We start from the raw sequence: 24,048 nt of genomic DNA on the forward strand, positions 1-24,048 counted from the left end.
TCTGCCCGCCCTGAGTGTCCGTCTGCACTGGTGTGGGCTGGACCTGAGTGTCTTCTTGGTTTAAATTCTCTCTGGGGCATCGATGTGGTTTTGAACGCCCCTCTCCAGCCTCAATTCTAATGTGGCTGCATTTTGGCAATGGGCACACGTCTCTGTTAGAGGTCTGGGTTTCACGAGCTTTCCCAGGAACAAGAGTGGCCAAACTCTGACACAGAAGCATGCGCTTGCTAAACATGCCTTTCGGCAACTATTCCACTGATGATAGAAAGTTAGGAAAGCGTGAGAAAGCCATGATTTATTTGTACTGGTTCTTATAAGAACCTACGCAAGTAGTTTCTGAAAAGTGCTTTCACTTTTTGGTTGGCTGGTGGGAGTGGGGGGGGTACGTGTAGAGGGAGGGGTCATTGATGCTTTTCTTCATTTAATCAGTGAATATTTGTGGACTCTGCCAGGTACTGGGCCAGGTTCTGGGGCAGCCATTGAGGTGGGTTGTTCTTGCCCTTGGGGAACTTACGGCAGAGTGAGAGTGGGGAACTGAATAGGCAGTTATCATATGATGTTCTAAGTGGGGTGGTAGTAGAACCCAGAGTGTTGGGGAATGTGAGGGGCTGGGCACGTGATTAAATATGGGAGAAAGCCATGCCTCCTTTGAAATCTGCAGGATGAACAGGTGGGAATCAGGTAGAAAGGGCAAGTGAGGATATAAAGACCTTGCCACTACTCTCTCCATACTCTTTCACCCCTCCTTCTTCCTGGTTTTTTTTTTTTTTTTTCTCAGCAGAAATAAATGCTCAGAGATGAGGTTTCCGGAAACCAGAGATGAGTTATCTGCAGCTGGCCTGAGGCAGGAAACTCACATTTTCCTTCTCTCTCCAACCACCCTGCTTCTGTTCTTGTTGGGAGGGAGGTGTCATGAAGGAAACCCCAGAGATTTTCAAGGAAAGACGAGGTTCCAAGAATTGAGCTCGGTCTCTGACAGGTCGGAGTTGAAACGTCCTGGTTCTGAGTCAGTTGGCTGTCTGAGGCCCGGAAGGGAGCGCCACCTCAGATGCTTCCAGCTCTGTGAGGGAGTCTGTTGACTGTACTGGGACCCACAGCTGCGGGCAGAGCTGGGAGGGGAGGAGAGGAGAGGAGAGGCCGGATGGAACCCACAGGCTGGCAGAAGGGACCAGGCTGAGTCAAGATTCTGTGCCGTAGTAATAACAGTAGACGTCAGCAGAACATTTATTTAGTGCGTGCCGGGCTCTGTGTGTTAACTCTTGTAAAACTCACCACGCCCCTGTGAGCCGGGTGCCACTGTATCCCTATCTTACAGATGAGGAAATAGAGGCACAGAGGACTGGAATAACTTGCCCAGAGTCGCAGAGCTAGTTAGTAGCTGACCTGGGACTTGAACTTGAGCTTCCCATGTTCCTCAACACACAGTAAGTGGGCTGCAAGAGGCACATGCCTGGCATTGTCCAGATTTAGGCCTGATGCTCCTGGATGTGGATTCATGAACAGATCATCAGATGAGTGGGGCATCGTCTTCTGAGGGCCCTCGTTTGGGAGGCCTGCAGGCGAGATCTTCTCTTTTTGGCCCAGGGCGCTCTGCCTGGCCGTGTGTTGATACCTTGTGTCTGCTCTAGTTGAGAAACAGACTCATCTCTGGGGGCAGGAAGACTAGTTGAAGGGAAGTAGTGAATCAGAAACCTCTGGGATTGGCCCATGAAGTGGTCGGCCTGCACAGTGTTTGGAAATCTGGACATCCCACCTGAAGATCCAGGCCTCTCTGGAAAGTCTGCATCGGGCAACGCTGCATCTGGAACTGGTCAGTGGGAGCGAGGCCTGGCTGCTGGCTTCAGTGGAGTTTGCTGCAGCCCCACTGTCTGTGCCCGTCTGCTTCCCTCACTCACCTTACCTGCCTGCCCCTGTGGGGATGGGGGTACCACTGCCTGATGTTCAGATGGGCCTCTGTTTGAGTTGGGATCTGCCAGTGTATGGCCTCAGGGAAGGCTCTGAGCAACAGTCGCCTCATCTGCAAAATAAATTCCTACCTTAGAGGCTATTGGAGAATTCAAGATGCTTTGTGCCATCTGCTTAGCAGTGTACATGTGACATAATTAGGAGCTCTGGAAATGCTTTTTGTTGGTTTTCTCCATCTTTTTCACTGTCCCCACTGCCACCCACTGGGGTGCAGAAAACAGAGAGGTGTGAGAATCCTAGAATTTTATCTGAGTTACGCACACAACCTCTGATAGGCCCCCATAGAATGGGCCAGCAGAGGAAAGGGATGTTTCCCTGTGTTACTGCTTAAAAGACGCCACCTCCTTGAAACGTGTCCTATTGCAGAAGCAAGGTGGGTGATCTCAGGAGGATTTAATGATCAGGTTGGACAGGCACTGACTGACGAGCTATAGCGTCAGGCACAGGACCCTGAGGCCCCCTGCTGTTCCTAGACCATGAGGACGTCTGGCTAGATCCCACCAAAAGGCCTGGGTACTTGCGGCAGCCCCGGATTGCCAAATGGCACAGAAATACTTCACAACTGATATGGTGTCCCCACTCGTGCTGGCTAAACTTTAGCCCTGTGGCACCTGTCTCCAAGCTGTTTCATTATCCTTTGGGATTTTGCTGCCTTGGGGCTTTCCCTGTGCACAAGAGAGATTGTGGCTCACATCTAAGGTGATTGTCTACATCATTTCTGCCTCTCCATGCCCTGCCTGCCATCTGGTCCTCCCTGTACCTCATAACCAGCTAGATCCAGCTTGGGCTGTGCCTCGTTTACCTTCAAGCCCACAGAAGTGGGAAGTTGAGTTGACAAGATGGTGCGGGGTGAGATGACAGTCTGTATAATAACAGGAAATCCTGTCATCTGGGGTGGTGTCTCACCCAGTCAGCCTGGAGGAAAAGGGGGTGAGATAGTACAGATCAGCATGTGAGTGGTTCCTCATTTCTCCTTATTACTGCCCTTTTGGCTTCTGACTGAACTTCATGCCCCATTTCCCTTTTGGGTTGAGTCCCACATAAGCATTCACTTCCCATTACTCTCAGGTCCCCACTTCCTTCTCTTTCTAGCTCAATGGCTGATGGTGGTGACGGTGGTGATGATGATGGTGGTGACAATGGTGGTGATGGTGGTGATGATGGTGCTGGTAGTGGTGGTGATGGTGGTGATGATGGTGGTGATGATGGTGATGGTGGTGGTGGTGGTGGTGATGGTGGTGGTGATGGTGGTGATGATGGTGATGATGGTGATGGTGGTGGTGATGGTGGTGATGGTGATCATGGTGGTAGTGATGGTGGTGATGGTAGTGGTGGTGATGATGGTGATGGTGGTGGTGGTGATGATGGTGATGGTGGTGGTGATGGTGGTGGTGGTGATCATGGTCATGATGGTGGTGATGGTGGTGGTGATGGTGGTGGTGATGGTGATGATGGTGCTGGTGGTGATGGTGCTGGTGGTGATGATGGTGGTGGTAGTGGTGGTGATGGTGGTGATCATGGTGGTGGTGATGGTGGCGATGGTGGTGGTGGTGATGGTGGTGGTGGTGGTGATGGTGGTGATGGTGGTGGTGGTGATGATGGTGCTGGTGGTGGTGATGGTGGTGGTGATGGTGATGGTGGTGGTGGTGGTGATGGTGGTGATGGTGATCATGGTGGTAGTGATGGTGGTGATGGTGGTGGTGGTGATGGTGGTGGTGGTGATCATGGTCATGATGGTGGTGATGATGGTGGTAGTGACACTTGCTGAGCCTTGCTGTATCCCGGGAGCATACCATTCAAGGATTAATTCGTTTAGCCCTTGCAATAATCCTGTGGAGTGGCTACCCTTACTATCCCCAAATTCCAGTTGAGGAAACAGTTACAAGGGACTAAACTGTACAGTTAACTTGCAAAGGTTACTGCTGACCACAGGCTTCGGACCCAGGCGGCTGCCTCCAGACCCTCACATTCAGTGAGACTTCTCTCCTCTCCATCCTGAGCTTGCTGCATGCCCTCCTCAGTAACCTCTGCCGTTCCATTTTCTTGTGTATAAAAAGCGGTTTTGTTTTACGCTTAAATGAGGAAATACATATACGTTGTTGACAATGGTGCCTGGCACTTAGTAAGTGCTTAGTAAACCTTAATTGGGAAAAAAGCTAGGCTCCATCCTAGGAGCAATTTGTTTTTTGTTTATTATTATTATTTGCTCCAATATGTAATAACTTTCCTATTTCCTGGGAAGAGACCCTAGGAAAGGATGGAAAAAGTGGAAGGAAGGCTGCCGGTTTCTGTGCCTCTGTGCCCAGGAGGAACATATGTCCTAGGTTTTGGGAATCAGGATTTCCATCTCTTCCGTATCTAGGGAACCCAAGCACGGGCTCTTCGATTCTGTTGTCTTTCTTCTGCTTTTCTCTTCTTTCTCGTGCTTTACAAGCTTAACTGGCAAATGTAGTGAGGATGGTTATAGGGTGAGTGGTCCCTCTGTGAATTTAGGTCTGTGCATCCCTAATGCCTTGATACTTTCCATTTTTTGGACGAGATGGTACCCCTGTCTCCTGGGAGAGGGGTCCCGATGGGCAGGAAGTCATTGTCTGAGCTCTTCCATCCTTCTCTCCTAGCACCTCACACCACATCTGACACAGAGTAGGTTTTCAGTAGACGTTTGTGATTCGATGAATTAACTCATGGGGTCCCGATGTTCTATCAGTCACCCGTTCCTGTTTTGGAGGGAAGCTACTGATGAGTTCCCCCTGGAGATGGTACCTCAAGGTAGAGGGGTGGAAAATCCCTTTCTCTCAGTTCAGCTAAGACCAGGGTAGAGTTTTTGAGAAGTACCCTTTCCTTGTAATCCAAGTGCAAGCAGAATAAACACAGAATATAGAAATAGATGGTGGATCTCGCACTGTGGCTCAGCGCAGACTGTCCTCAGCTTGGCTCTGTCCTCTCCTCACCCCCCTCTCTCTGCATTAAGTTCTCGGGTTACCAGCCTGGGGTGGGTTTGCATTGGCAGATTCTCAGGACTTGTGGGATCCTCTGATCCCCTAGGACAGTCTGCTTCCTGATATTGTGCCCTTGATGTGGGAATGCACTCCCACAATTCCTTCTCGGCCTCAAGCCATCTGTTGGTAACCCTGATGGTGGTTATTGTTAATTCAAAAAAAATTTTTTTAATGTTTTTGAGTAGGATGTGTTCACAGTGTACTAAAAATTTATATATACAACGAGGTATGCATTGAAGAATCTCCCTGCCTTGTACTCCAGAAACCCAGCTCCTACTCCCCTGCCAAAGATAACTTTTATTACAGTAGTTTATTGGTTATTCTTCCAGAGCTTCTTTACGCATATATGAGGAATATTTGTGGAAAAGCAGCGGGGGATACTTGACACTTTATACGAGGTCCACAGACTAGGGTCTAACGAGGTGGTTTGGTGTCTCTAGCACAGCGTTTCCCAACTTCAGGGGATAAAGTTTGCTAAAGTGTTTTGTTGCCCTACTGAATTTCCAGTAACAGCTTCAACCTTCTCCAGCCTCCTACTTGGGAAGATGGAGAGGAGGAGACACAACCCAGTGCATTTACATATAATTTTGAAAATGCATGTATGTTTTGTGTGTTTAAAAATCAAGATACTGAAAAAAAAAATCAAGGTACTGTATATTTCAGTTCAAAGGGTCTCTTGGAAACCAAATCATAGTTGTGACAGAACAGCAAGTTAGAGCAGATTTGACAAGTGAATTTGTTGCTCTCGTGTAAATAAAAAATACATATATTTTCTCTTCCCTTCTCACAAGGTAGCACATTATACACACTGTTCTGCATCTTGCTTCTTTTTGACGTAACGTAATGTAGATATTTTCATATCATTACTTAAGAGCACTTCCTTATTCCCTTTTGTTTTTTTATGGCTGCTTAGAACGTCATTGTACGAATGAACCAGGTTTTTATGAGCACTTTATTGGCGCACATTTACGTTGATTCCATATTTCACCACAGCGGAAGTGCTGTACATGTATGTATCGACCTTGTCTAACTCGTAACATGTGCAGACAGAAATAAGACAGGATTTTGTAAGGAACAGGGTAGCTTACTGATTTACCCACCCAGGACAATGGAATATTGACTTAAATGATCAGCTAGTGTCTATTCTGTTCTGATAATTCTGTACGACAATACCTAGTAGAGAGGGTTTTGAACATGGAATTCTCTTACAATACCTGCTTACAGTCTATTACATTTAACATATATAAAGCAGATTGCCACACCTGTGTGTGGTTCCGCTTCAGTAAAGGACCGAGGACCACTCTTATCAGTGTGGTGGGAGCACCTCTTCCTATCCTGCCTCTTTATTCTTATCCATCACCATCTTGCTGCCCCTGGTACGGCTGCTGCTAGCTTCTGGGTCCTTTTTGCTATGCCTTTGTCTTGGCAGTTGCAACAAGTTCACTCTTTAATCTCTGCTCCTTTATCAGCTGATTTCTGCCTCAAGCTTTGTCTTCCTGTAATGCCCTGCAGAATTCTGGCCTTGGCCAGAATTGCTGCAGTCCCGGCTGTAACTTAAGGGTTCCTGTCACTGCAGTCTGCAGCCTTTCCGTCCTCCCTGATAGGTAGGGGAGGAGATCTCTTGGATTCCTCAGCTGTGTAGCATCACAGTGCTCCTGGGGTACCACCTGTCTAATCACGTCCAGCCCCAGTTCACGATTGTTACTCCTCCGCCTTGCTCCAAGTGGGTTTCCATAGCTCTTGACCCTGAAGGCTCACCTGTACTGACGACCTCTGTCTCTTTCCATTTTACCTGAAGCGTCTACATGAACACAGTGTCCTCCCAGCGTGGCTTCCTCGGGACACCAATTCCATAGCCTGCGTTTTAGTCTCAGAACCGTGTTGACCCCTTAACATTGTAAGTGCCCGAGATAATGCTTAAGAAACTGTTAGTAGTAGCCCGTTATGAGGACTTGTTTTTCCACTTTTTTTTTTTTTTTTTTTTTTTTGCGGTACGCGGGCCTCTCACTGTTGTGGCCTCTCCCGTTGCGGAGCACAGGCTCCGGACGCGCAGGCTCAGCGGCCATGGCTCACGGGCCCAGCCACTCCTCGGCATGTGGGATCTTCCCGGACCGGGGCACGAACCCGTGTCCCCTGCATCGGCAGGCGGACTCTCAACCACTGCACCACCAGGGAAGCCCTGCTTTTCCACTTTTTGATGAAGCTTGGCTTCTTCACCTATGGTTTTGAGACTTCCCAGTGGCCATGAAGACTTTGTTGGGAGGTGCTTCTCTTTCCAGCAGCCAGAAGCAGCCTCCCTGCCTCTTCCTGTTTCAGGGCCTCCCTCTGGGGCTGCCCACTTGATTTCTGTGTCCCGTCTGAGCGACGCCTCTGGCCTCGAAGACCAGCCGTGACCCACCTGCTCTTGGCCCAGTGACCGACGAAGGCTCCCCTGTCTCTGTCAGACCCACCCACATCTGGGTGAACCCCTGGGTTCTGTGGATGGGATGGCCTTCTGAGAGCCTGCCATTCACTTGGATCTCAAAGTGCGGTGTCCACCACAGATACGTTTTCTGTCCTGGCAAAAGGAAGGTATCTTCCTTGCTCAGCATGAGTTTTCAGCTTTCCAGGGCTCTTTCTGGTGCAGAAATTTAGATCTTGGTTGTTTCTTCTTCTTGTGACTCAGTCTTATTGTATCTATCTTCTGCACACTGTGGCATCTTGTTGTAACTTCCCGTTTATCCTACAGCGACACGTGAGAATGCATTTTTTGAGGAGTTAAAACCCGGCAGGTGTTGTCAGAAGCTTGAGTGTTTGCTCTTTAGTAACCGTGTCCGGTGGGATGCGTAAATGAAATTATTGGAAGTCCTGAAGAGTTTTTTTTTCCTGGATCCTTGGTTTTAGCTTCCTCACCTTACTTGGATCAAATTAAAGAAAGAGCAGTAGGGATAGTCCCATGATTTATCTCAGGGAGAAGGAGGTCTGGTGCCAATACCACCATGTTTTATTTTTATTTTTTAAGCACTTAAGACTCTTTGCACTTACCTCGGGAGTGTATCGATTAACCTGCTAGCTCTCCACACCCCTCCCCACAAGAATGTAAGCTCCCTGAGAGCAGAGACCTCGCCTGTCTTGTTCACTTCTGCAAGCCCGGTGCTAGAACAACGTCTGGCTCATAGAGAGCAGCTGAATAAATGTTTGTGCTGCATAAATAAAATCCATCTGTTCTCCTTTGAAGGACTTTTAAGTCCCTTTGGGATGGGCAGTAAGGCCACTGAAACCACGGCACCAAGCTCAGTGTCTCCGATGGATTTGGAGGCGAGACGGGGTAGGGTTATGCAAAGAGATGTTGAATTTGCAGAAGGTCTGGGTTTGAATCTTCACTCTGCCACTGACTTATTTGGGAGACCTCTCTGAGCCTCAATTTCTTTATCTATACACGAGAGATAATAATTGCTCCCCAACACACACACATACTTTGCAATACTTGGGTGAAGAATGTATGAAAAATGCATTTTAAACCATAAAGTCTGCAAATGAGGGGGAATTACAAATCCATGGCCTTTCTCTTCCTTATGTTTTGCTGCACATGAAGCCAGGTGCCCCTGCCTGCCTCCACCTCTGTTAGAATTGGGATATCCTGTGGCTGCCCTCTTGAGATGCTTTATCTGTTAAAGTGAACTAAGGAGCAGATGCTTTCTAGGAGTTCCATCTGCCCCAATTCCCTAATGACCTTGGTGGGGGTGGGGTATACTGGCACCTAGGAAAGCACACTTCCGGCTCAGGCCTGGCCTCGGCCCCTGTGCCACTGGTGAGCACGGCAATTCACCAAGCATCTGTGAACTCCAGGAGCTATAGCATCAAGGGCTGCTTGACAGTTTTTCTCTCTTTCCAGGAGGCTGCTGAAGAGTGAACTTGGATCGTTCATTACAGACTATTTTCAGGTAAGCTGTGTGGGTCTGAGCTTGTGTTATATTGTGCACGTGGGTACATGTACCTAAAGGAGTGACCGATACTGTACACCTGGACATGGCTTCAACATCCAAAATTATGTATCCCGAGTTCCTACTACATGCTGGGCATTGTAGTGCAGCCCTACTGCGTGCTGGGCACTGCAGTGCAGTGACAGTGGAGGCGTACAGGGCAAGCGTGGTCCCTGCTCTTATGGAGACTATAGCCTCAGACAGCGGTTCTCAGGCTTTTTGGTCTCAAGGACCCCGTTACGCTCTTAAAAATGATCATTTATTTGGGTTATCTCTATGTATTTTCACCATATTAGAAATTAAGCCTGAGAAAATTTACTGTGTGCCTTAATTCATTCAAATAATAAACCTACTACATGTTAGCATAAACGGCATTTTTATGAAAAATAACTTTCTGAAAATAAAAGGATAGGAGAGTGGTATTGTTTTATATGTCTGCAAATCTCTACCTGCAGACTGGATCCTCATATCTGCTTCATAGTCAGTCTATTGTGATATTGCCCATCTGGAAAATATTGCACCTAGTCTCTGGAAAATTCGACAGTACACTCAACGGAGGATGCAAGGCAAATAACAGCTTAGTGTTGTTAAGGAAATCGTTTTGACCATGTGGAAAAGGTCTGGGTGATCCCTCAGGAGACCCCAAACCACACTTGGAGAACTGCTTTCCTAGTGCCATTCCCTCCCACTCCGCGTATGGTACCTAACTGAGTGTAATGCTATGTCCCTTTAGCCAAGTTCTTTCTTGTCACTAAGCCTCTCGGTCTGTTCTGTTAAAGATAGAATTGAATCAGATAAGCTAACATCCCTCCTGCCTAGACACTGTTGTTAGGCAGCTAATGAGTTCAAGATTCCAGGTGCAGTCAGGATGGTTTCCAATCCACTGACGCGAGATGCCTTCCTGACTCCATCCAAAGACACGTGGTGGGAAGTCCCCACACAGATTTTTTTCAATAGTCAATACTATAGTACTGCAGGATCCATGGTTGGTTGAATCTGTGGATACAAAAAAACCTCAGATACGGAGGGTCAACTATAAATTATATGCAGATTCTCGACTACACGGAGGGTTGGTGCCCCTAACCCCTCGCGTTGTTCAAGGGTCAACTGTATACATATTTGTTATTCTAAAGTGTAATCCATCCCTTTTAATGGGAAGGTGACATAAAAAAATCCATAATAAATTGGTTTCAGGTTGGTGATATTATTCTGTATCCCAGGTGAGCGTACTTTTAAGACAGTTTAAAGAGTTTTTAGCTTTTAAAAACAACACAGGCATCCTTCCATTTTCCTTCCATAAATCAGGAAGCTTAAACTTTTATGTGCACTTTAAAAGAATGACAGATGTCAGTTGTCTCTCTCTCTCACATGCACACACACACCCACACACACCAGAAAATGACCACTTGGCCACTCTATATCTGGACAAAGCAAGACCCAGCAGAAGCCTGGAATTCAATCAGGGCAAATGTCTCAGCTGCTTGAAAGAAAACCCCTGTCCAGGGAGAGACAAACAAAGATTAAAAAAGAGATAATTAGTCACAAATGTGAATCATTTCAGTTGCCCTCGACTCAAAGGTCAGTCTTGTCCTCACTCTCTTCTCTTGCTGTCTCTAGTGATTGAGTTTTAAATCCAACTACAGAGAAGTGGTTTTTCAATCCCTCCTGGTGGAACCTGCCAGCCCAGCTGCCTTCCTCATTGACATTTAAAATAGACAGGGTTCTGTGTGGTTTCAGTCAAGTTTGAAATGTCAGTCATGTCTTGGCTTTGGGGGCTACCCCTCGGATGGGTGGGGAAGGGCATTTGGGTGGGGATTTATTTATCTGGAAAGCCCTGAGGTTTTGGGGGCAGTAAGTGCTGCTTACAAAGTATGCCAGACACTTAACAGCTGGTAACCACATGTCATTTTTTATCGAGTGCTTAATCAGAGAAACTGCTTGGTGAATATCGAGTCTCTTTCTGGGGGTGTGGGGTATGAACTGGTTTTCACAGTTTTGAATCTGGGTTTTTCCTTAGTTTAAGGTGCTAGACTGGAGAAAAGCCTATCCTAGACACTGTTTATTAAAATGTAGGTTTTAAGTCTCATGTAGGCACAGAGCCTTTTTAAAAATGTGTTTGGTTCTCCAGTCCCTAGAAATTACCTAGCACATAGTAGATGCTCAATAAACTTTATTGGGAGAGAGGGAGGGGTTGCCCACCACAGATACATGAGAGATTTTAGGAGTTGCACACAATGGTATTAAATAACATTCGCCTTTGTGGTAAGTGTTTCCTTTCCTTATTTTCCTTTAGCACTTCTGATCGTGCCAGGGAGAGTCTTCGTTTGTGCCATTGTGTCTGTTACACTTCTGCAAGACTTGGTGATCTCTCTTGTTTAAGGAAGAGAGAGCAGGTTTCAAAATTAGTGTCTTCAGCTAGAAGCAATGTCTAATTAGGATTACATAACATCATTTTGTTGAGATTGAGTTGATCCTTGAGTTACATTCTATTTATGGTAAATGGTGTTGCTGTGGTTTCTTTTATAAACATATTTATGTTTTTAAAAAAGTGGATTGATTGAAGAAAAATAGTATACAAAGAATAATAGTGTATGTGGCCCTGGCTGTGACCAAGTGGTGAAGGTGGTTCAAGAGAGACTCAGGTGTGGAAAGTCCTTCGCTAGGCACCCTTGAAAATGGGCTGGTTTCAAAGCCACACCAAGAAGAGGTTTTCAGATGAAGAGGGAAATCCAGGAGGCAAGGCTGATAGAGGTGACCTCAGCCTTCACACTCAACTACCGGATGTAGTTTCAAGAGGGAAAGTCAGAATGGGCTCCAGAAAGAACATTCCTCCAGCAAGGAGGAGAGGGGAAGGTCTGGGGACAAGTGAGGAGCAGAACCAGGGGGGTGGACAGGTAAGACCCAAATGCCATGGACGTGGCTGTTGGGGAAGGTGACGAGTGGGTTCCTCCGTGTGGAGGATGAGATGGCCACCCCACCCCCACCCCGCCTGGACATCTGGACTCAGCAATGAGGTCTGTCTCCTGGGACCCAGACCCCCCACCCCAGAGACTGCTACCTGTAAAAGCCATCACCGTGGCTCCGCTTTTGAAAGTGAACATTCTCATTTTGCAGCTTTGAAGAAAGACTCACAGAAAGATTGTCTTCAGTGAAGAATAATGAAAATGACCCGAGGTGAGGGCAGGGGCAGAGCAGGCGGAAAGATGGTGCTTATCTTGTGTCTGCACACAGAGAAGACAGGCTGTTTGATTGACAAAAGCACAGATAGATTTCCATATGACAGAGGCCAGAAAAATCTTTGACATTTCCAGTATTGATTTTCCTTTTTCCTCCGTCTGTTTTGAATTGCACCCGGAAGGAAAATTGGGGTTTCCGACAGGAACTCTATATCCCAGAGACAGCTCTGCGGGGTAATTGGTTCCTTTTATCTTTGGAAATGGTTGACAGGAAATGCTCTGCATTTTTCTCTTACCTGATTAGGTGCCTTGGTGGTCCGGGGCCTGGGGATGCGAGAGGTGGCAGATCATACTTTCTGTGCTTCTGCATCTGCTGGTTGTGTTGTGTCTGTCGAAAGCTTTCCCCCAAGCCCAGACAGTTAAATTATTTTTGGTGGAACTAGAGTTCCGCTTGATACAGAGACTCAGTTTGTAGTCAGTGGCTTTGAATAAGATAGTACCTAAGAAAAGGAGAAATTTGGCCGCCATACTTGTCAGTAGGGCACGGATGATGTAAATGTTTGATGTAAAGGTTTCCATCTACTGCTCGTATCTGTGGCAGTCACAAGAGGCCACTTTCCCCTTAGCTCATCATTATCAGAGATGATTCATTAAGGGCGTGTGGCATGTGGCAGGGAGCTGAAGGAGAGACCCACAGAAGCATCCTGGTCACCATGGAGTTTGAAACTGAAGTGCAGGGAGGTAGATGCATCCGTATAGGGGACACACGGCATCGTGTTAACTGAAACCCCGAGTGGATGGTAAAGGCTTAAAAACAGGCCCAGTATAATCTTTACTATTCTTTAAGATTATCAATCTTTATTATTAATAATAATCTTATTATTTAAGATTAATAATAATCTTAAAGATTATTTTAATAATCTTTAAGACTATTAAATAATAATCTTCTTTAATCCACCTGGGAAGGCTTCTAAAACAAACGGGATTTCCAAAAGGGGAAAAGAGATAATTAGGTGGGCAGAAGGTAGTAAGGCACAATTCCCATATACTCTGCTTTGAAGGTAGAATTGGGGCCAGTATACAGAGGGACTTTGAACAAGAGGAGCTGGGCTCCAGTGAGAGGACAAGCAAGAGGGGAGAGGATGATGTCTTTAGGTGAGAAGGTCGTTAGAAGTTGCATCTTGCATTTGGCCAGTACTTGGAAGAGAGGCCTTGGGGAGTCTGTGAACATTGGGGTGGCTTAAAGCTCCCCTTGGCTGTTGAGAGGGGAGAGAAAAGGTGCTAGTCTGGGGGCTGCCAGGAGGACCCCTGGATGCTTCAGGCTGCCCTCCTCGGCAATTACTTGAATTTTATGCAATTATTTGAATATTTTTATTGGACTTTCCTGCAATTTTATGAAGAAAAATGGAAAAATGAGTCTTGAAATTGATAACCACTGATCTTAATATAATTGAGAGAAGGATGGAGATCAATGGGTATATGCGGAAATGGCAACTCTTTGGCCTCATTGTACTGAGGTTATTACACATTCCGTTGTTAAGGAGGGAACATGTAGGTACAAAATGCTGCAAATATATCACCTGAAGACTAGCTCTGAAAATGAGGTGTAGTTAGGGATTTTATCATCCTTTTTGGCTCTGTGGGAACAGAACTCCCCCTGATATCAGGTAAGTGTCTGGGTCCACATGGGTATGTGTTTTCAGGAACCCATAATGGATGAAATTGGGTGACTTCCAAGTAGACTAGGCCGGAAATGGCAGGAGACAGGTTTAGGGAACCATTGGGGGAAGGGATGGAAGGCAGGGGTAGATGCTGGAAAAGTGGACACATCCAAATACGTGGAAACATCCAGCAACTCGCTGGCCATAAGAAGTAAGGACTGAGGTAGGAGGTCTGAGAAATATTTGTTAGACTTGGAAAGCAACGGGCGACCTTTCTTGGAGGCTGTTTCACAGCTATAAGGAAGACTAAAATAGCCATCATTGTAACAACAGCTAATATTTTCAAGCATTTATGTGCCAGGCATTGTTCAACAGTTCTGAGCGGTTGGTTCCCAAAGTGTGGTCCCTGGACCTGCGTCTTCAGCATCACCTGAGAATGTGTCAGAAAAGCAAATTCTCAGGCCCCACCTCAGATGAACTGAGTCAGAAGCTGAGGGGACTGCGGCCCAGCCGCCTGTGTTTTAGCAAGTCCTCTGAGATTCTCATGTGTGCTCAAGTCTGAGAACTGCTCTAAGCATCCTTCCTGCCATGTATTCCTCCTGACAACTGATGGGGAAAATTTCATTATTACCGTTTAGCATATACGGCAGCTGAACCTGGGTAAAGGAAGGTTATCCACAGTCATACAGCTAGTAAAAGGTAGAGCGGAGATCAAACCCAGGCCATCTGGCCACAGAAGAAAATCTTTTGGATTATACTTTAAATGTTAAAAATGCTTGGAAGATATCCCCTGAAAACCCCAGAGAAGAGAAGTTTCAGTGCTTTTAAATTTAATTTTACTTTATTTTTTTAGAATCCAGCAAAACAGACGTGGGACCATTTTCCTGCTTCCTTGTAAAATAACTTTGAAAAAAGCCCAAATTCACCCTTTTAGTGAATTTTACCCTTTTACCAGCAAAATGTGCTAAATGAAGATTAAACTTGTTCCAAGTTTCAAATTTTCTTCATTCCCCATCTGGGGCTTTCTCTCTGGTCTCATCACACCCACACACACAACCCCAGGACTGGTTTATTAAGAACTCTCTGGTCCTGGGGGTGAGTTGTGTTTATAAGACTTTTTGTTGCTTATCTAGGAAGGCATCCAGGTTCACAGGAAATGTAGACATCCTAAGAGATGATGGCTGTACTTTCAAAGTTACAGAAGAGAAAAAAAATGGAGGTGGCCCATGATTTCCATCACTGGCTTGGTGCCAACAACAGCAACTTTTGCAGACATTGCTATCCCTGGAAACAAATGCCTAGAATGGAATGATTGGTGAATACAAGTTCGCAGTAGGCAGAGTGACATGCTGCCAGACGCCTCTGGGATGGCAAAGAATGTCTCATTTGGGAATAGCATCCACCTGGGAGCCAGGTGTACGCCTTGCCAGACATCACATATGGTAGTGGAGAGGGAGACCCCGGGAAAGTACTTTTGGAGAGGCGGAAGTTGAGAAGCTAGTAGCAGGATTGGGCAGCAGCAATGACCCAGCTGGATGGAAGCTTTGGTGGAACCCAGTTACATGGCCTGAAATTGCCAAGCCAGCTGCCCCCAGTATCTGAACCGAGTGGATCTCATCTACTTTCCCTTGTGGGCAAGGGCATTGAAAACCTCTCCAACTGAGAGGGCAGAAGAGTGTGATGCCTAAAAGCACCAGCCTTTCTGCCAGGAAGGTCTGGATCCCAGTCCTTGCTAGAACACTTACTGGCTGTGTGACTGTAGGCATGTTACTTAACCTCTCTGAACCTCAGTCTTCTTAGTGGTAATCTAGTTGTAATCGTAGTACCTACCTCAAAAGGTTGATGCAGTGACTGGATGAGATGACGTATATCAGGTGCTTTGTACAAAAAGTGAGCAGTGAATGAATGATAGCTGTTCACCTTAGTATTTTTTTAATCATTGTTGAAGTAAACCAGAGTAATATCCTGGGGGCAAGATTGGGGCTTTGGATTCCAGCCAACCTGGGTGCAAATTCTGGTCTCACATTTGCTAGTTGCTTCTCTGAACCTCTGTTTCTTCATCTATATAAAGGGGATAAGTTTGTGGCAAAGGTAGAGTGAGATAATGCATGAGAAGGGTATAATACAGTGCCTGACAAAGAATAAAACGATAAAAAAACTCCACCGTCATTCTTTGTGTTCTCATTATTATCATCACTGCTAAAGCATTAGAAGCAACAGGTGGCTGGCAGCCTTAAGCATTTACAGAATTCCTACCTTGTGTGGGAATAGCATCATTCTCCTCACCCCCTAGCTTGTTGGTTCCCCCTTTTCCTGAGTCCTTCCGGCCGGGTCGAGGAGGAGCCTGCTTGACTGAAGATGCATGTGGTTGACATTGACAAGCCCTGCACTACAGCAGCCCACCCTCTCCTCTGCCGTCCTCGCCTCGTCCTGCCCACCCTCCGTGATTACCCAGGATGAGCTCGGTCCTTCCAACCCACTGAAGGCTCCATGGTTTTGGATGCCTTTCCACAGACATCCTTGTTTTTTGCATTTTTCCTTTGAGCCTTGTTCTTCTGTTGGCAGCCCGTTTTTGATGTCTTAATAAAAACAGATAGGTCAGCTGTTTTTGACTTCCGGATCCTCTGCCACTTCCTTAGAGTGCTGTGTATTCCCCGTCCAAGTTCATTTATGGGGGCTGCATGAAGTGACAATGGGCACATTTCCTAGGTGGCTGCTATTGAATGTAACTAGTAATGTTAGCTAGTTACGTTAACGAGTAACGTTAACGTGTAATGTTCTTTGGCTTGAAGCCTTTGGGCTGGGGAGGTGATGCGGTTGGTACCATCAGGCAGGGAGTGGGACAAGAGAAAAGTCAGGATCTTCTCCAGCTCGGTTCCCATACATTTTCTCAGCACCTTCTACAGTCAGGCATTTGTCTGGGGCTGGGAATACTGGCAGGTGAGGCCAGTGGGGACAGACACTTCGAAAGACAAACAATGCAAGATAGCTGTCTAAATCCAGGCTGGTTTTCTTTTCTTTTTTCTTTCTTTCTTTTAGGTCTCAGCAGCCTTAAGCCCCACAGATGTCCAGTTGGTGTGTCCTTAGGTGAAGTGACCAGCAGACAGGGTGGGCTTCGTAATTTGCAGGGCCCAGTGCAGGATGCAAATGTGGCTCCCACCAGGGTGAGGAAGGTACTCCCCTTCCCATGGACCTGTGGCCACAACGCGTCATGGACAGGGGGCCCCCAAGAGGTTGTAACCTTGTTCTCGGTACATGCTCTCGGTACATAGCTCAGGGGTGGTCGAGAGGCCCCCAGCTGAGTCATCAGCACTCAAGCCAGAGCTCTGCCAGCCCAGGGCAGGGAGGGGGGGCTGCCACCAGGCCTCTCCCCAAGATGCCACAGAGCACCAGGGCCTGGGCCCCTGCCGACGCAACCCTGTCACCACCTTGGGAATAGAAGGATGGCAGTGGTGGGGCAGGGCAGGGGAGGCCAGCAGGGTGGAGAGCAGCAATGGGGGTGTGGAGCAGGGGCCTGATAATCCCTCCTGGGGTGACTGTAGAAGGCAGGACCATGAGTGAGCTGAGGCTGGGCCCCTACGCCGTGTTCCGTTTCCCCAGCAGGCTTCACTTACAAAACACAGATTCAAAGCTAAGACTATTAAGAAGTGAAGATGCACCTGCAGAGCATTAAACCCCAAGCATGAGGCCCTTCAGAGCACCGGGCCCTCAGGATTACAGGGCCCTTGGGGGCATAGGGGGCCCGTGTGACTACAGATTCCCAGGGGAGAAAATGATTGGCTCAGTTTGAGACCCAGGTGGGGTGGAGGGCAGGCACCAAGCCAATCAGCTAAGCTGAAGATGCAGGCTAGATTCAAATGGTTCGAGCATGCGAGATAGGGAAGCGGGGCTTAGAGCCAGGCTGGCCCAGAAGATCCTAACTCACTTAGCACATGCCAAATAAAAGATGGAGACCGTGCTTCTAGCTGCAGTTTATTCAACTGTAAAATGAGAGCAAAATCTACAAAGCGTAGGGGTATAAACATTTTCAAGATGCTTTTGAAAGGTGCTTTAGCTTCCTGGAAAATATGTCCACCTAAAAATTATGGAAACTGTATGTGACCTGTTGATTTGGACCACCGGGCTGGGGAGAGGGGAGAATGACTAGATGATTTTTAAGGCCCCTTTTAAGTTTTTGTTACTGTTATTTTGGTCTAAGCTACAGAATTTCTATGCCGTGTATCATGAGAAATTTTAAAATGAATGTTTTCCATTTCTCCATAGTACACAAATAACTTCTTCTCCTTGAAAAAAATTTCTTTTTTTGCCCCAAATGTCTCCTTGAAGGGGGAAGACATAGAAAAGAGGAGGAAGGAGAACCTAGGCCACTTTTTAAAGTTTATGTCATAAGATGCAAAGTAGTTTTTATCAAATGAAAATAAATACCATTTTTAAAATAAGAGCAAGGTGTACAAATGCATAGGGGTGTTAGAATTTTAAGGACCTGTCACTCCTGTCAGAGACTCACTGTCTCTCCTCTTACAAATATTCTCTTATCTTGATTTCTTAAAACCAAAGAATGGTCTGTAACATCAAAACAGGCAATATATACTCAATATTTATTAGCTTCTCCTATGATCTAGGCACTGTTCTCAGAGCCAGGGGGACTAAATTAAGTGGTCCTCACTCCTAAGGACCTAAAATCCTAACACATAGGATATAGGGTTTGAATTAATTTCCGTTATTAACTAATGATATAACCTGGACTAGGCTTTTATTTCTCTCAGTGCCTTGGTTAGCCCCCCCTACCTTTAAAATGTAGATAATTACAATGATGGAACAAAATTATGCGTCGTAGGGAGGAGTCTCTCTTACATTTGTAGGTGCATCTCAGAAACATGAAATTAAGGAGGGTTTGTAGGTGTTCTGGAAGAAGGCTGAGGTGTCCGTGTTGGCAGTAGAGGCGGGGACAGAGAACAATGCATGAGGAGTCCTTGCACGGAGTGCCAAGGGGACTCCCTGAGGCCCTCGTCCAGTGGAAGGGACCCGGGCAGACACTTCAGACCTCAATTGGGATCTTTGCTCAGAACCATTCAGGGGGAGTGACTGCCATCTGGAAACACCTCCACCGTCCATTCCTGCCCAGCTCGGTGGCACAAAGTCCTGACTTGGATCGTTTCAGTTTGGTGCTGTGGTGTTTTCTTGTTGCTGGGATTCGTGTGCTTGGCTAGAAGGTAGAGAACACAGAGTTTCACCTTAAGTACCTGTCTGTTCCATGATTCCTAGTAAAGGAATTGATTTTTTTTTTTTTCCTTTAACAGAGTTGGTAGACCCCTATAGGATGTCACTCTAACTTTGACTTGGGGTTCCATCTTGAAACTGAAGGGTGGCCAATTTCTTTTTAAATTAGGTTATAGCTTGTGAATTTTCATAGGATCTATAAACTCTGGTGTATATGTATTAGTCACAGGAATGTGATAGTACCTTTGATCAAATACTTTAATATATTTGATGTAAGTCCATTCATTACTGACTCTCTTTACCTCCCACTCCTTTTGTGAAGGTAGCTGGGCTAAAGGAGCAACTCTTGTCATCACTACCCAATTCCACTGATTACTGGGAACATAAAACACCGTGTGTGTTTTTGTGTGTGTGTGTGTGTATTTATAATGGTTAATTATTATAAGAACTTTATGATAATTGCTGTTGTGACGCCGTGTTGTAGATGAGGGACTCAAGACTCAGGGAAATGAAGTCCAAGGTCACACAGCTAGAAAGTCGCTGAGCTGGGACTTGAACCCCTGTCTGATGTCCAGGTTCTTTCTTCTCTGCCATGTATGCTCTCATCATCACCGTAACAGGGTTTAGGGTTTTATAAAGGAGAGTACTAAGAAACGCATTAGGTTTGGGGTAGGATATATACCACTGTGTACCCCCTACCCTATAAGCATAGGCCTCTGCTAATCTAAAGATGTGTGGTGAGTGGGGAGGCATTCTTACTCTCTGAGCTTCTGTGACCTTTGGAGGGGCTGCCCGCGTCATGTGGGACCAGCTGTAGCCTTCTGAGGGAAGGAGGGGTCTGGGTGGGAAGACTTGCTGGAAGGCAGCAAAGCAGAGTGGGCAGAACATGGCTTGTGCAGATAGGAAGACCAGCTCTGCGTCCTGTGCTCCAGCCTCTCCCCCGACCATCAGTGAAGTCAGGGTAATGGCACCAACTTGACCGGACTGTTGGAAGGGTCAGAATTAGATGAGCTGAAGAATATAAACGCTCTGATACGTGCAAAACACTCAGCAATTGTTAGTTGTAATTGCAAAGGGACTTCCTCTTTCCACAACTTTCCCACGCACACACTCATTGACGGACCCACACTCACTGCTGCTTAAAATCTTGTGGGCAGTCTCTTTCATGCTAGCGTGAGAGATTTAGCATTTTTATAAAAAATCATTTTTATAAAACAAATCCATTATTTCTGCATGATTTCCCATTGCCTCCGTGCTCCCTTTTCTGAGTTTTACTTGAAGGGCTTGAAGGACATTGGGTGTCTGCCCTAGTCCTTCCAGAGAATTCAGCCAAGCTTGGGGCAGCCCATTCCCTGGTCGGAGGGACGGGGATGGCACTTGGGTTTGGCTCTCGTCTCCTTCCTTTGCTTTGGGCTGTCTCACTGATGCCTCCGGAAGCCTCGGCCTTCCTAGAGGATAGAAGGCTTTTTCAGCCTGGAGGCTTGAGCAGCGCCCGAGTGCCTGGAACCCTGTGCCCTCGCCCACTGGGAGTGGATCTGGGTTTGTCACGCGGTGAAGTAGCCCAACTCTTGTGTCCTTTGTTCTCTTTCGGCAGAACCAGCTTCTAGCAAAAGGACTGCTGTTTGTGGAGGAGAAGATTAAGCTGTGTGAAGGCAAGTACAAGGCGGCCCCCGTCCAGCGGGCCCCTGACTCAGCCTTTGATGCTCGGATAGCTGGAACGCTTCTGTCCAAGAGAGGCGCGTGCCTCACCCCGGCCGTCCCTTCTCCAGCTAGGGGGCAGCATTTCCGCCCGAGTTCGCCACTCCCGGCAATGCAAGTCAGACTGTGTTTTGGGAACTGAGGGGGAATTAGGGTGGCCTCTTTGGAGACCCCCGTTAAGGGGGGTTTTCATGGGATGCATGCTGGTGGTCTCCTTTGAAGGGACAACTTATACTGCAGATCCTGCCACGCTGTTCCCTCTGGTTTGATCCAGGCTATTTCCTATTGGCCTTTGTATAATACTGTTTATTGAGGTGGTGCATGTCAGGAGGCCAACCCACTTGAGGGACAGGAGGCTAAGCAGGCACCTACTCAATGGGGGGTGATTTACTAAACAAAGAAAAGGGCTTCCCTGGTGGCGCAGTGGTTGAGAGTCCGCCTGCCGATGCAGGGGACGCGGGTTCGTGCCCCGGTCCGAGAGGATCCCACATGCCGCGGAGCGGCTGGGCCCGTGAGCCATGGCTACTGAGCCTGCGCGTCCGGAGCCTGTGCTCTGCAACGGGAGAGGCCACAGCAGTGAGAGGCCCGCGTACCGCAAAAAAAAAAAAAAAAATTGTTAGAGTCAAGCTGACAGGGTAGAAAGGCACTGAATGGATCTGGGAGGCAGTCAAAGGCAAGAGTCGACCGACCCCATGGCTCCACCAACGGCTAATCTCAGCTCCCACCGATGTGGATCCTGACGCAGCTCACCACCTACTTCTTGGGTAACTTTTGGCAAGTTTCTCGTTTCTTTGAGCCTTGGTTTTTTAAAATAATTTTTAAAATGATAAAATGGGACTAGGGATCGTAGGGAGTATAAGAAGTATAACTGGCATAGCTCCATACCTGGCACATAGTAGGTAAGCAAACTGGTTCCTTCTTTTTTTTTTTTTTTCCTATTCCAGCCTAGAGACCTCCATCTGTAGGTCAAGTTTACTTCTAGATTCAGACTTATCAGGCAGTAGATCATTCCTTTTTTCTTCCCCTTCCCTGGGAGAGACACTTGTGTCCAGTGAAGTGTCTCCTAGAAAGACAAAGTAGGAAGAAACATGAGAAATTGACACTGCAAGGTCCCAGTGCCCAGCACACAGTGAGTGCTCACCAAACCTTTGGAAAATGAGAGGTTTGAAATTAACCTCTGTCTATTCAAGAACTGACTGAGCCTGCAGCCTTGTTTCCCTCCAATGCAACTACGCTGAGATTTTTTTCAACCTTAGAGATACCCAGTAACCCGAGGCCTTATTTTTGAGTGACCGGCTTTGACAAGAGCTTCGTGGCCCTTTTGCGTGTTGGAGTTAGGCTAGTACACCAGTATGAAAGGTGGCTGCCTGCCCGGTAGTAAGTCGTTTGGAGTTATTCCGTGCTCCTGGAAATGCGGAAGGCCAGCATTATGAAAGAGATGCTGAGCAAAACCAGAGTGTCAAGGACCCTTAAAAGGGAAAGTTGACTGTGTGTCATCCAAGTGACACTTAACATAGCTACGTTCAGAGTGAAAACTCAGGCACAGAGCTAGACGGGATAAACAAAGGGCATCCAAGTTTCTGTGTTTCTGCCCCAAAGCACGACTAGAGAGCAGTGGGCCGGGATATTCTTGCTGGGTCCCTTCTTGTCCTGGGGTCTGGGTGGCAAGGTTCTTTCTGCACAGTGAAGGGGCAGGTGGGAACCTATAAGGGTCTTTCACATCTTTAACCAGAACATCTCTACTTTTTCATTTTGTGTGTTACAACTCCAAGAAAGATTTTATTTGGATAAAAGGATTCTTTTGCTATAAAATAGAGTTTTGATCCATCTTATCACTGAACAACCTTTACTTTATTGACCTGGCTTGTACACATCCACTCTACCTGACAGCTGCGGAAGGGACAGAGGTAACCCCTCATTATGTGGTACTCTTTCGTGGACAGAATATGCCTTGTTACTTTCCATAATCTTTTCTAGAGCTTTAGTGACCTTGGCTTTAAAGAAGTTTCTCATACCTCTTCTATACCTCTGGTGATCTAAACTTCTATGGCAACTAGAGGACAGTTTTTATAGGACAGTCATCTAGAACCTCCCATCCAAACCCATTTCATCTTTGCAGGGGGCTAAGGCCTTGACTTGTGGGCTGCTCTTGGAGATGGGGTCACCTCCTTCCTTTAAGTCTTTCTTCCCAGGGCTACCCTGTTTTGTTAGCCTGTGTCTCTCTGATGTTCTTCTCTGAACACTTTCCAAAACCTTCACTCCTCTCTGAGATTTGCAGCAGGTTCCCAGGAGAGGCGCCTTCCTGCTGCCAGGTTGAAGGATGACTTCATTGCTGATGAGTATTCCATCTTGGAGGTGAAGGGGAGTAAGTAGGCACCAGCACTGAACAGCAGGCTTCTCTGTCACTTCCTTCCAGTCGGGAGGGCCTCTGCTTGTCTTTCTGATGGAAGACTTAGGATAAGGGCCATCAATAAAGGAGCTGGCATAGCCTTTTCTCCTTTGAGATACACTCTCCAGGTGTTGGAATTCACCTTGGTTTTAGGCACCAGGATGCCCTAACATTTCAGACCATCCTCTTGACTTCCTGACCTCTTCCCTGCAGTGAACTAGCCTACCTTTGAAAAGAGAATGGTGATTGATACATTCATTCAAACATTTATTGATTATCTACTTTTTTTTTTTTTTTTTGGCTGCGTTGGGTCTTCGTCGCTGTGCGCGGGCTTTCTCTAGTTGCGGCGAGCGGGGGCTACTCTTTGTTGTGGTGCGTGGGCTTCTCATTGCAGTGGCTTCTCTTGTTGCAGAGCATGGGGTCTAGGCGCACAGGCTTCAGTAGTTGTGGCACACGGGCTCAGTAGTTGTGGCTCGCTGGCTCGAGAGTGCAGGCTCAGTAGTTGTGGCGCATGGGTTAAGTTGCTCCATGGCATGTGAGATCTTCCTGGACCAGGGCTCGAACCCATATACCCTGCATTGGCAGGCGGATTCTTAACCACTGTGCCACCAGGGAAGTCCTTGATTATCTACTGTTTACCAGGTATTTTGCTAGGTGCTAGGGACACAGTGGTGAACAAAACTTCATAGGATTTCAGGTCCTCGAGGCCCTCACTACCTGGTAGTGGAGACAGGTATTAATCAAATCACCATCAGATATAAAACCCCAACTGGGACAAGTACTAAGAATACAATCCATAATAGGGGGATTTGGCCAGTGGGGGAGACTTTCTTGTGGAAGTAATGCTGGAGTTGAAAATATTAAGATAAACGGATGTACGTTAGGCAAAGAGAGGAGAGCGAGAACAGTCTAGCCAAAGGAAGTAGAACGTGCAAAGGCCCTGTGGCATGGAGGGGGCATGGTGAGCACGAGGGGCTG

At 47.0% G+C, this 24,048-nt stretch overlaps 1 protein-coding gene across 1 annotated transcript in view; it reads left to right on the forward strand.

Moving 5' to 3' along the window:
• Positions 1–24,048, forward strand: part of PRR5L (proline rich 5 like) — a 70,868-nt gene that overhangs the window by 27,245 nt on the left and 19,575 nt on the right. Inside the window, exons 5-6 of the mRNA XM_060017379.1 lie at positions 8,839–8,887; positions 20,578–20,635. Coding sequence (XP_059873362.1) covers positions 8,839–8,887; positions 20,578–20,635 — 107 coding nt within the window. The remainder of the gene's footprint in view (positions 1–8,838; positions 8,888–20,577; positions 20,636–24,048) is intronic.

Source organism: Delphinus delphis, chromosome 8 (assembly GCF_949987515.2).
Source record: "Delphinus delphis chromosome 8, mDelDel1.2, whole genome shotgun sequence".
NCBI classification, from domain to species: Eukaryota; Metazoa; Chordata; class Mammalia; order Artiodactyla; family Delphinidae; genus Delphinus; species Delphinus delphis.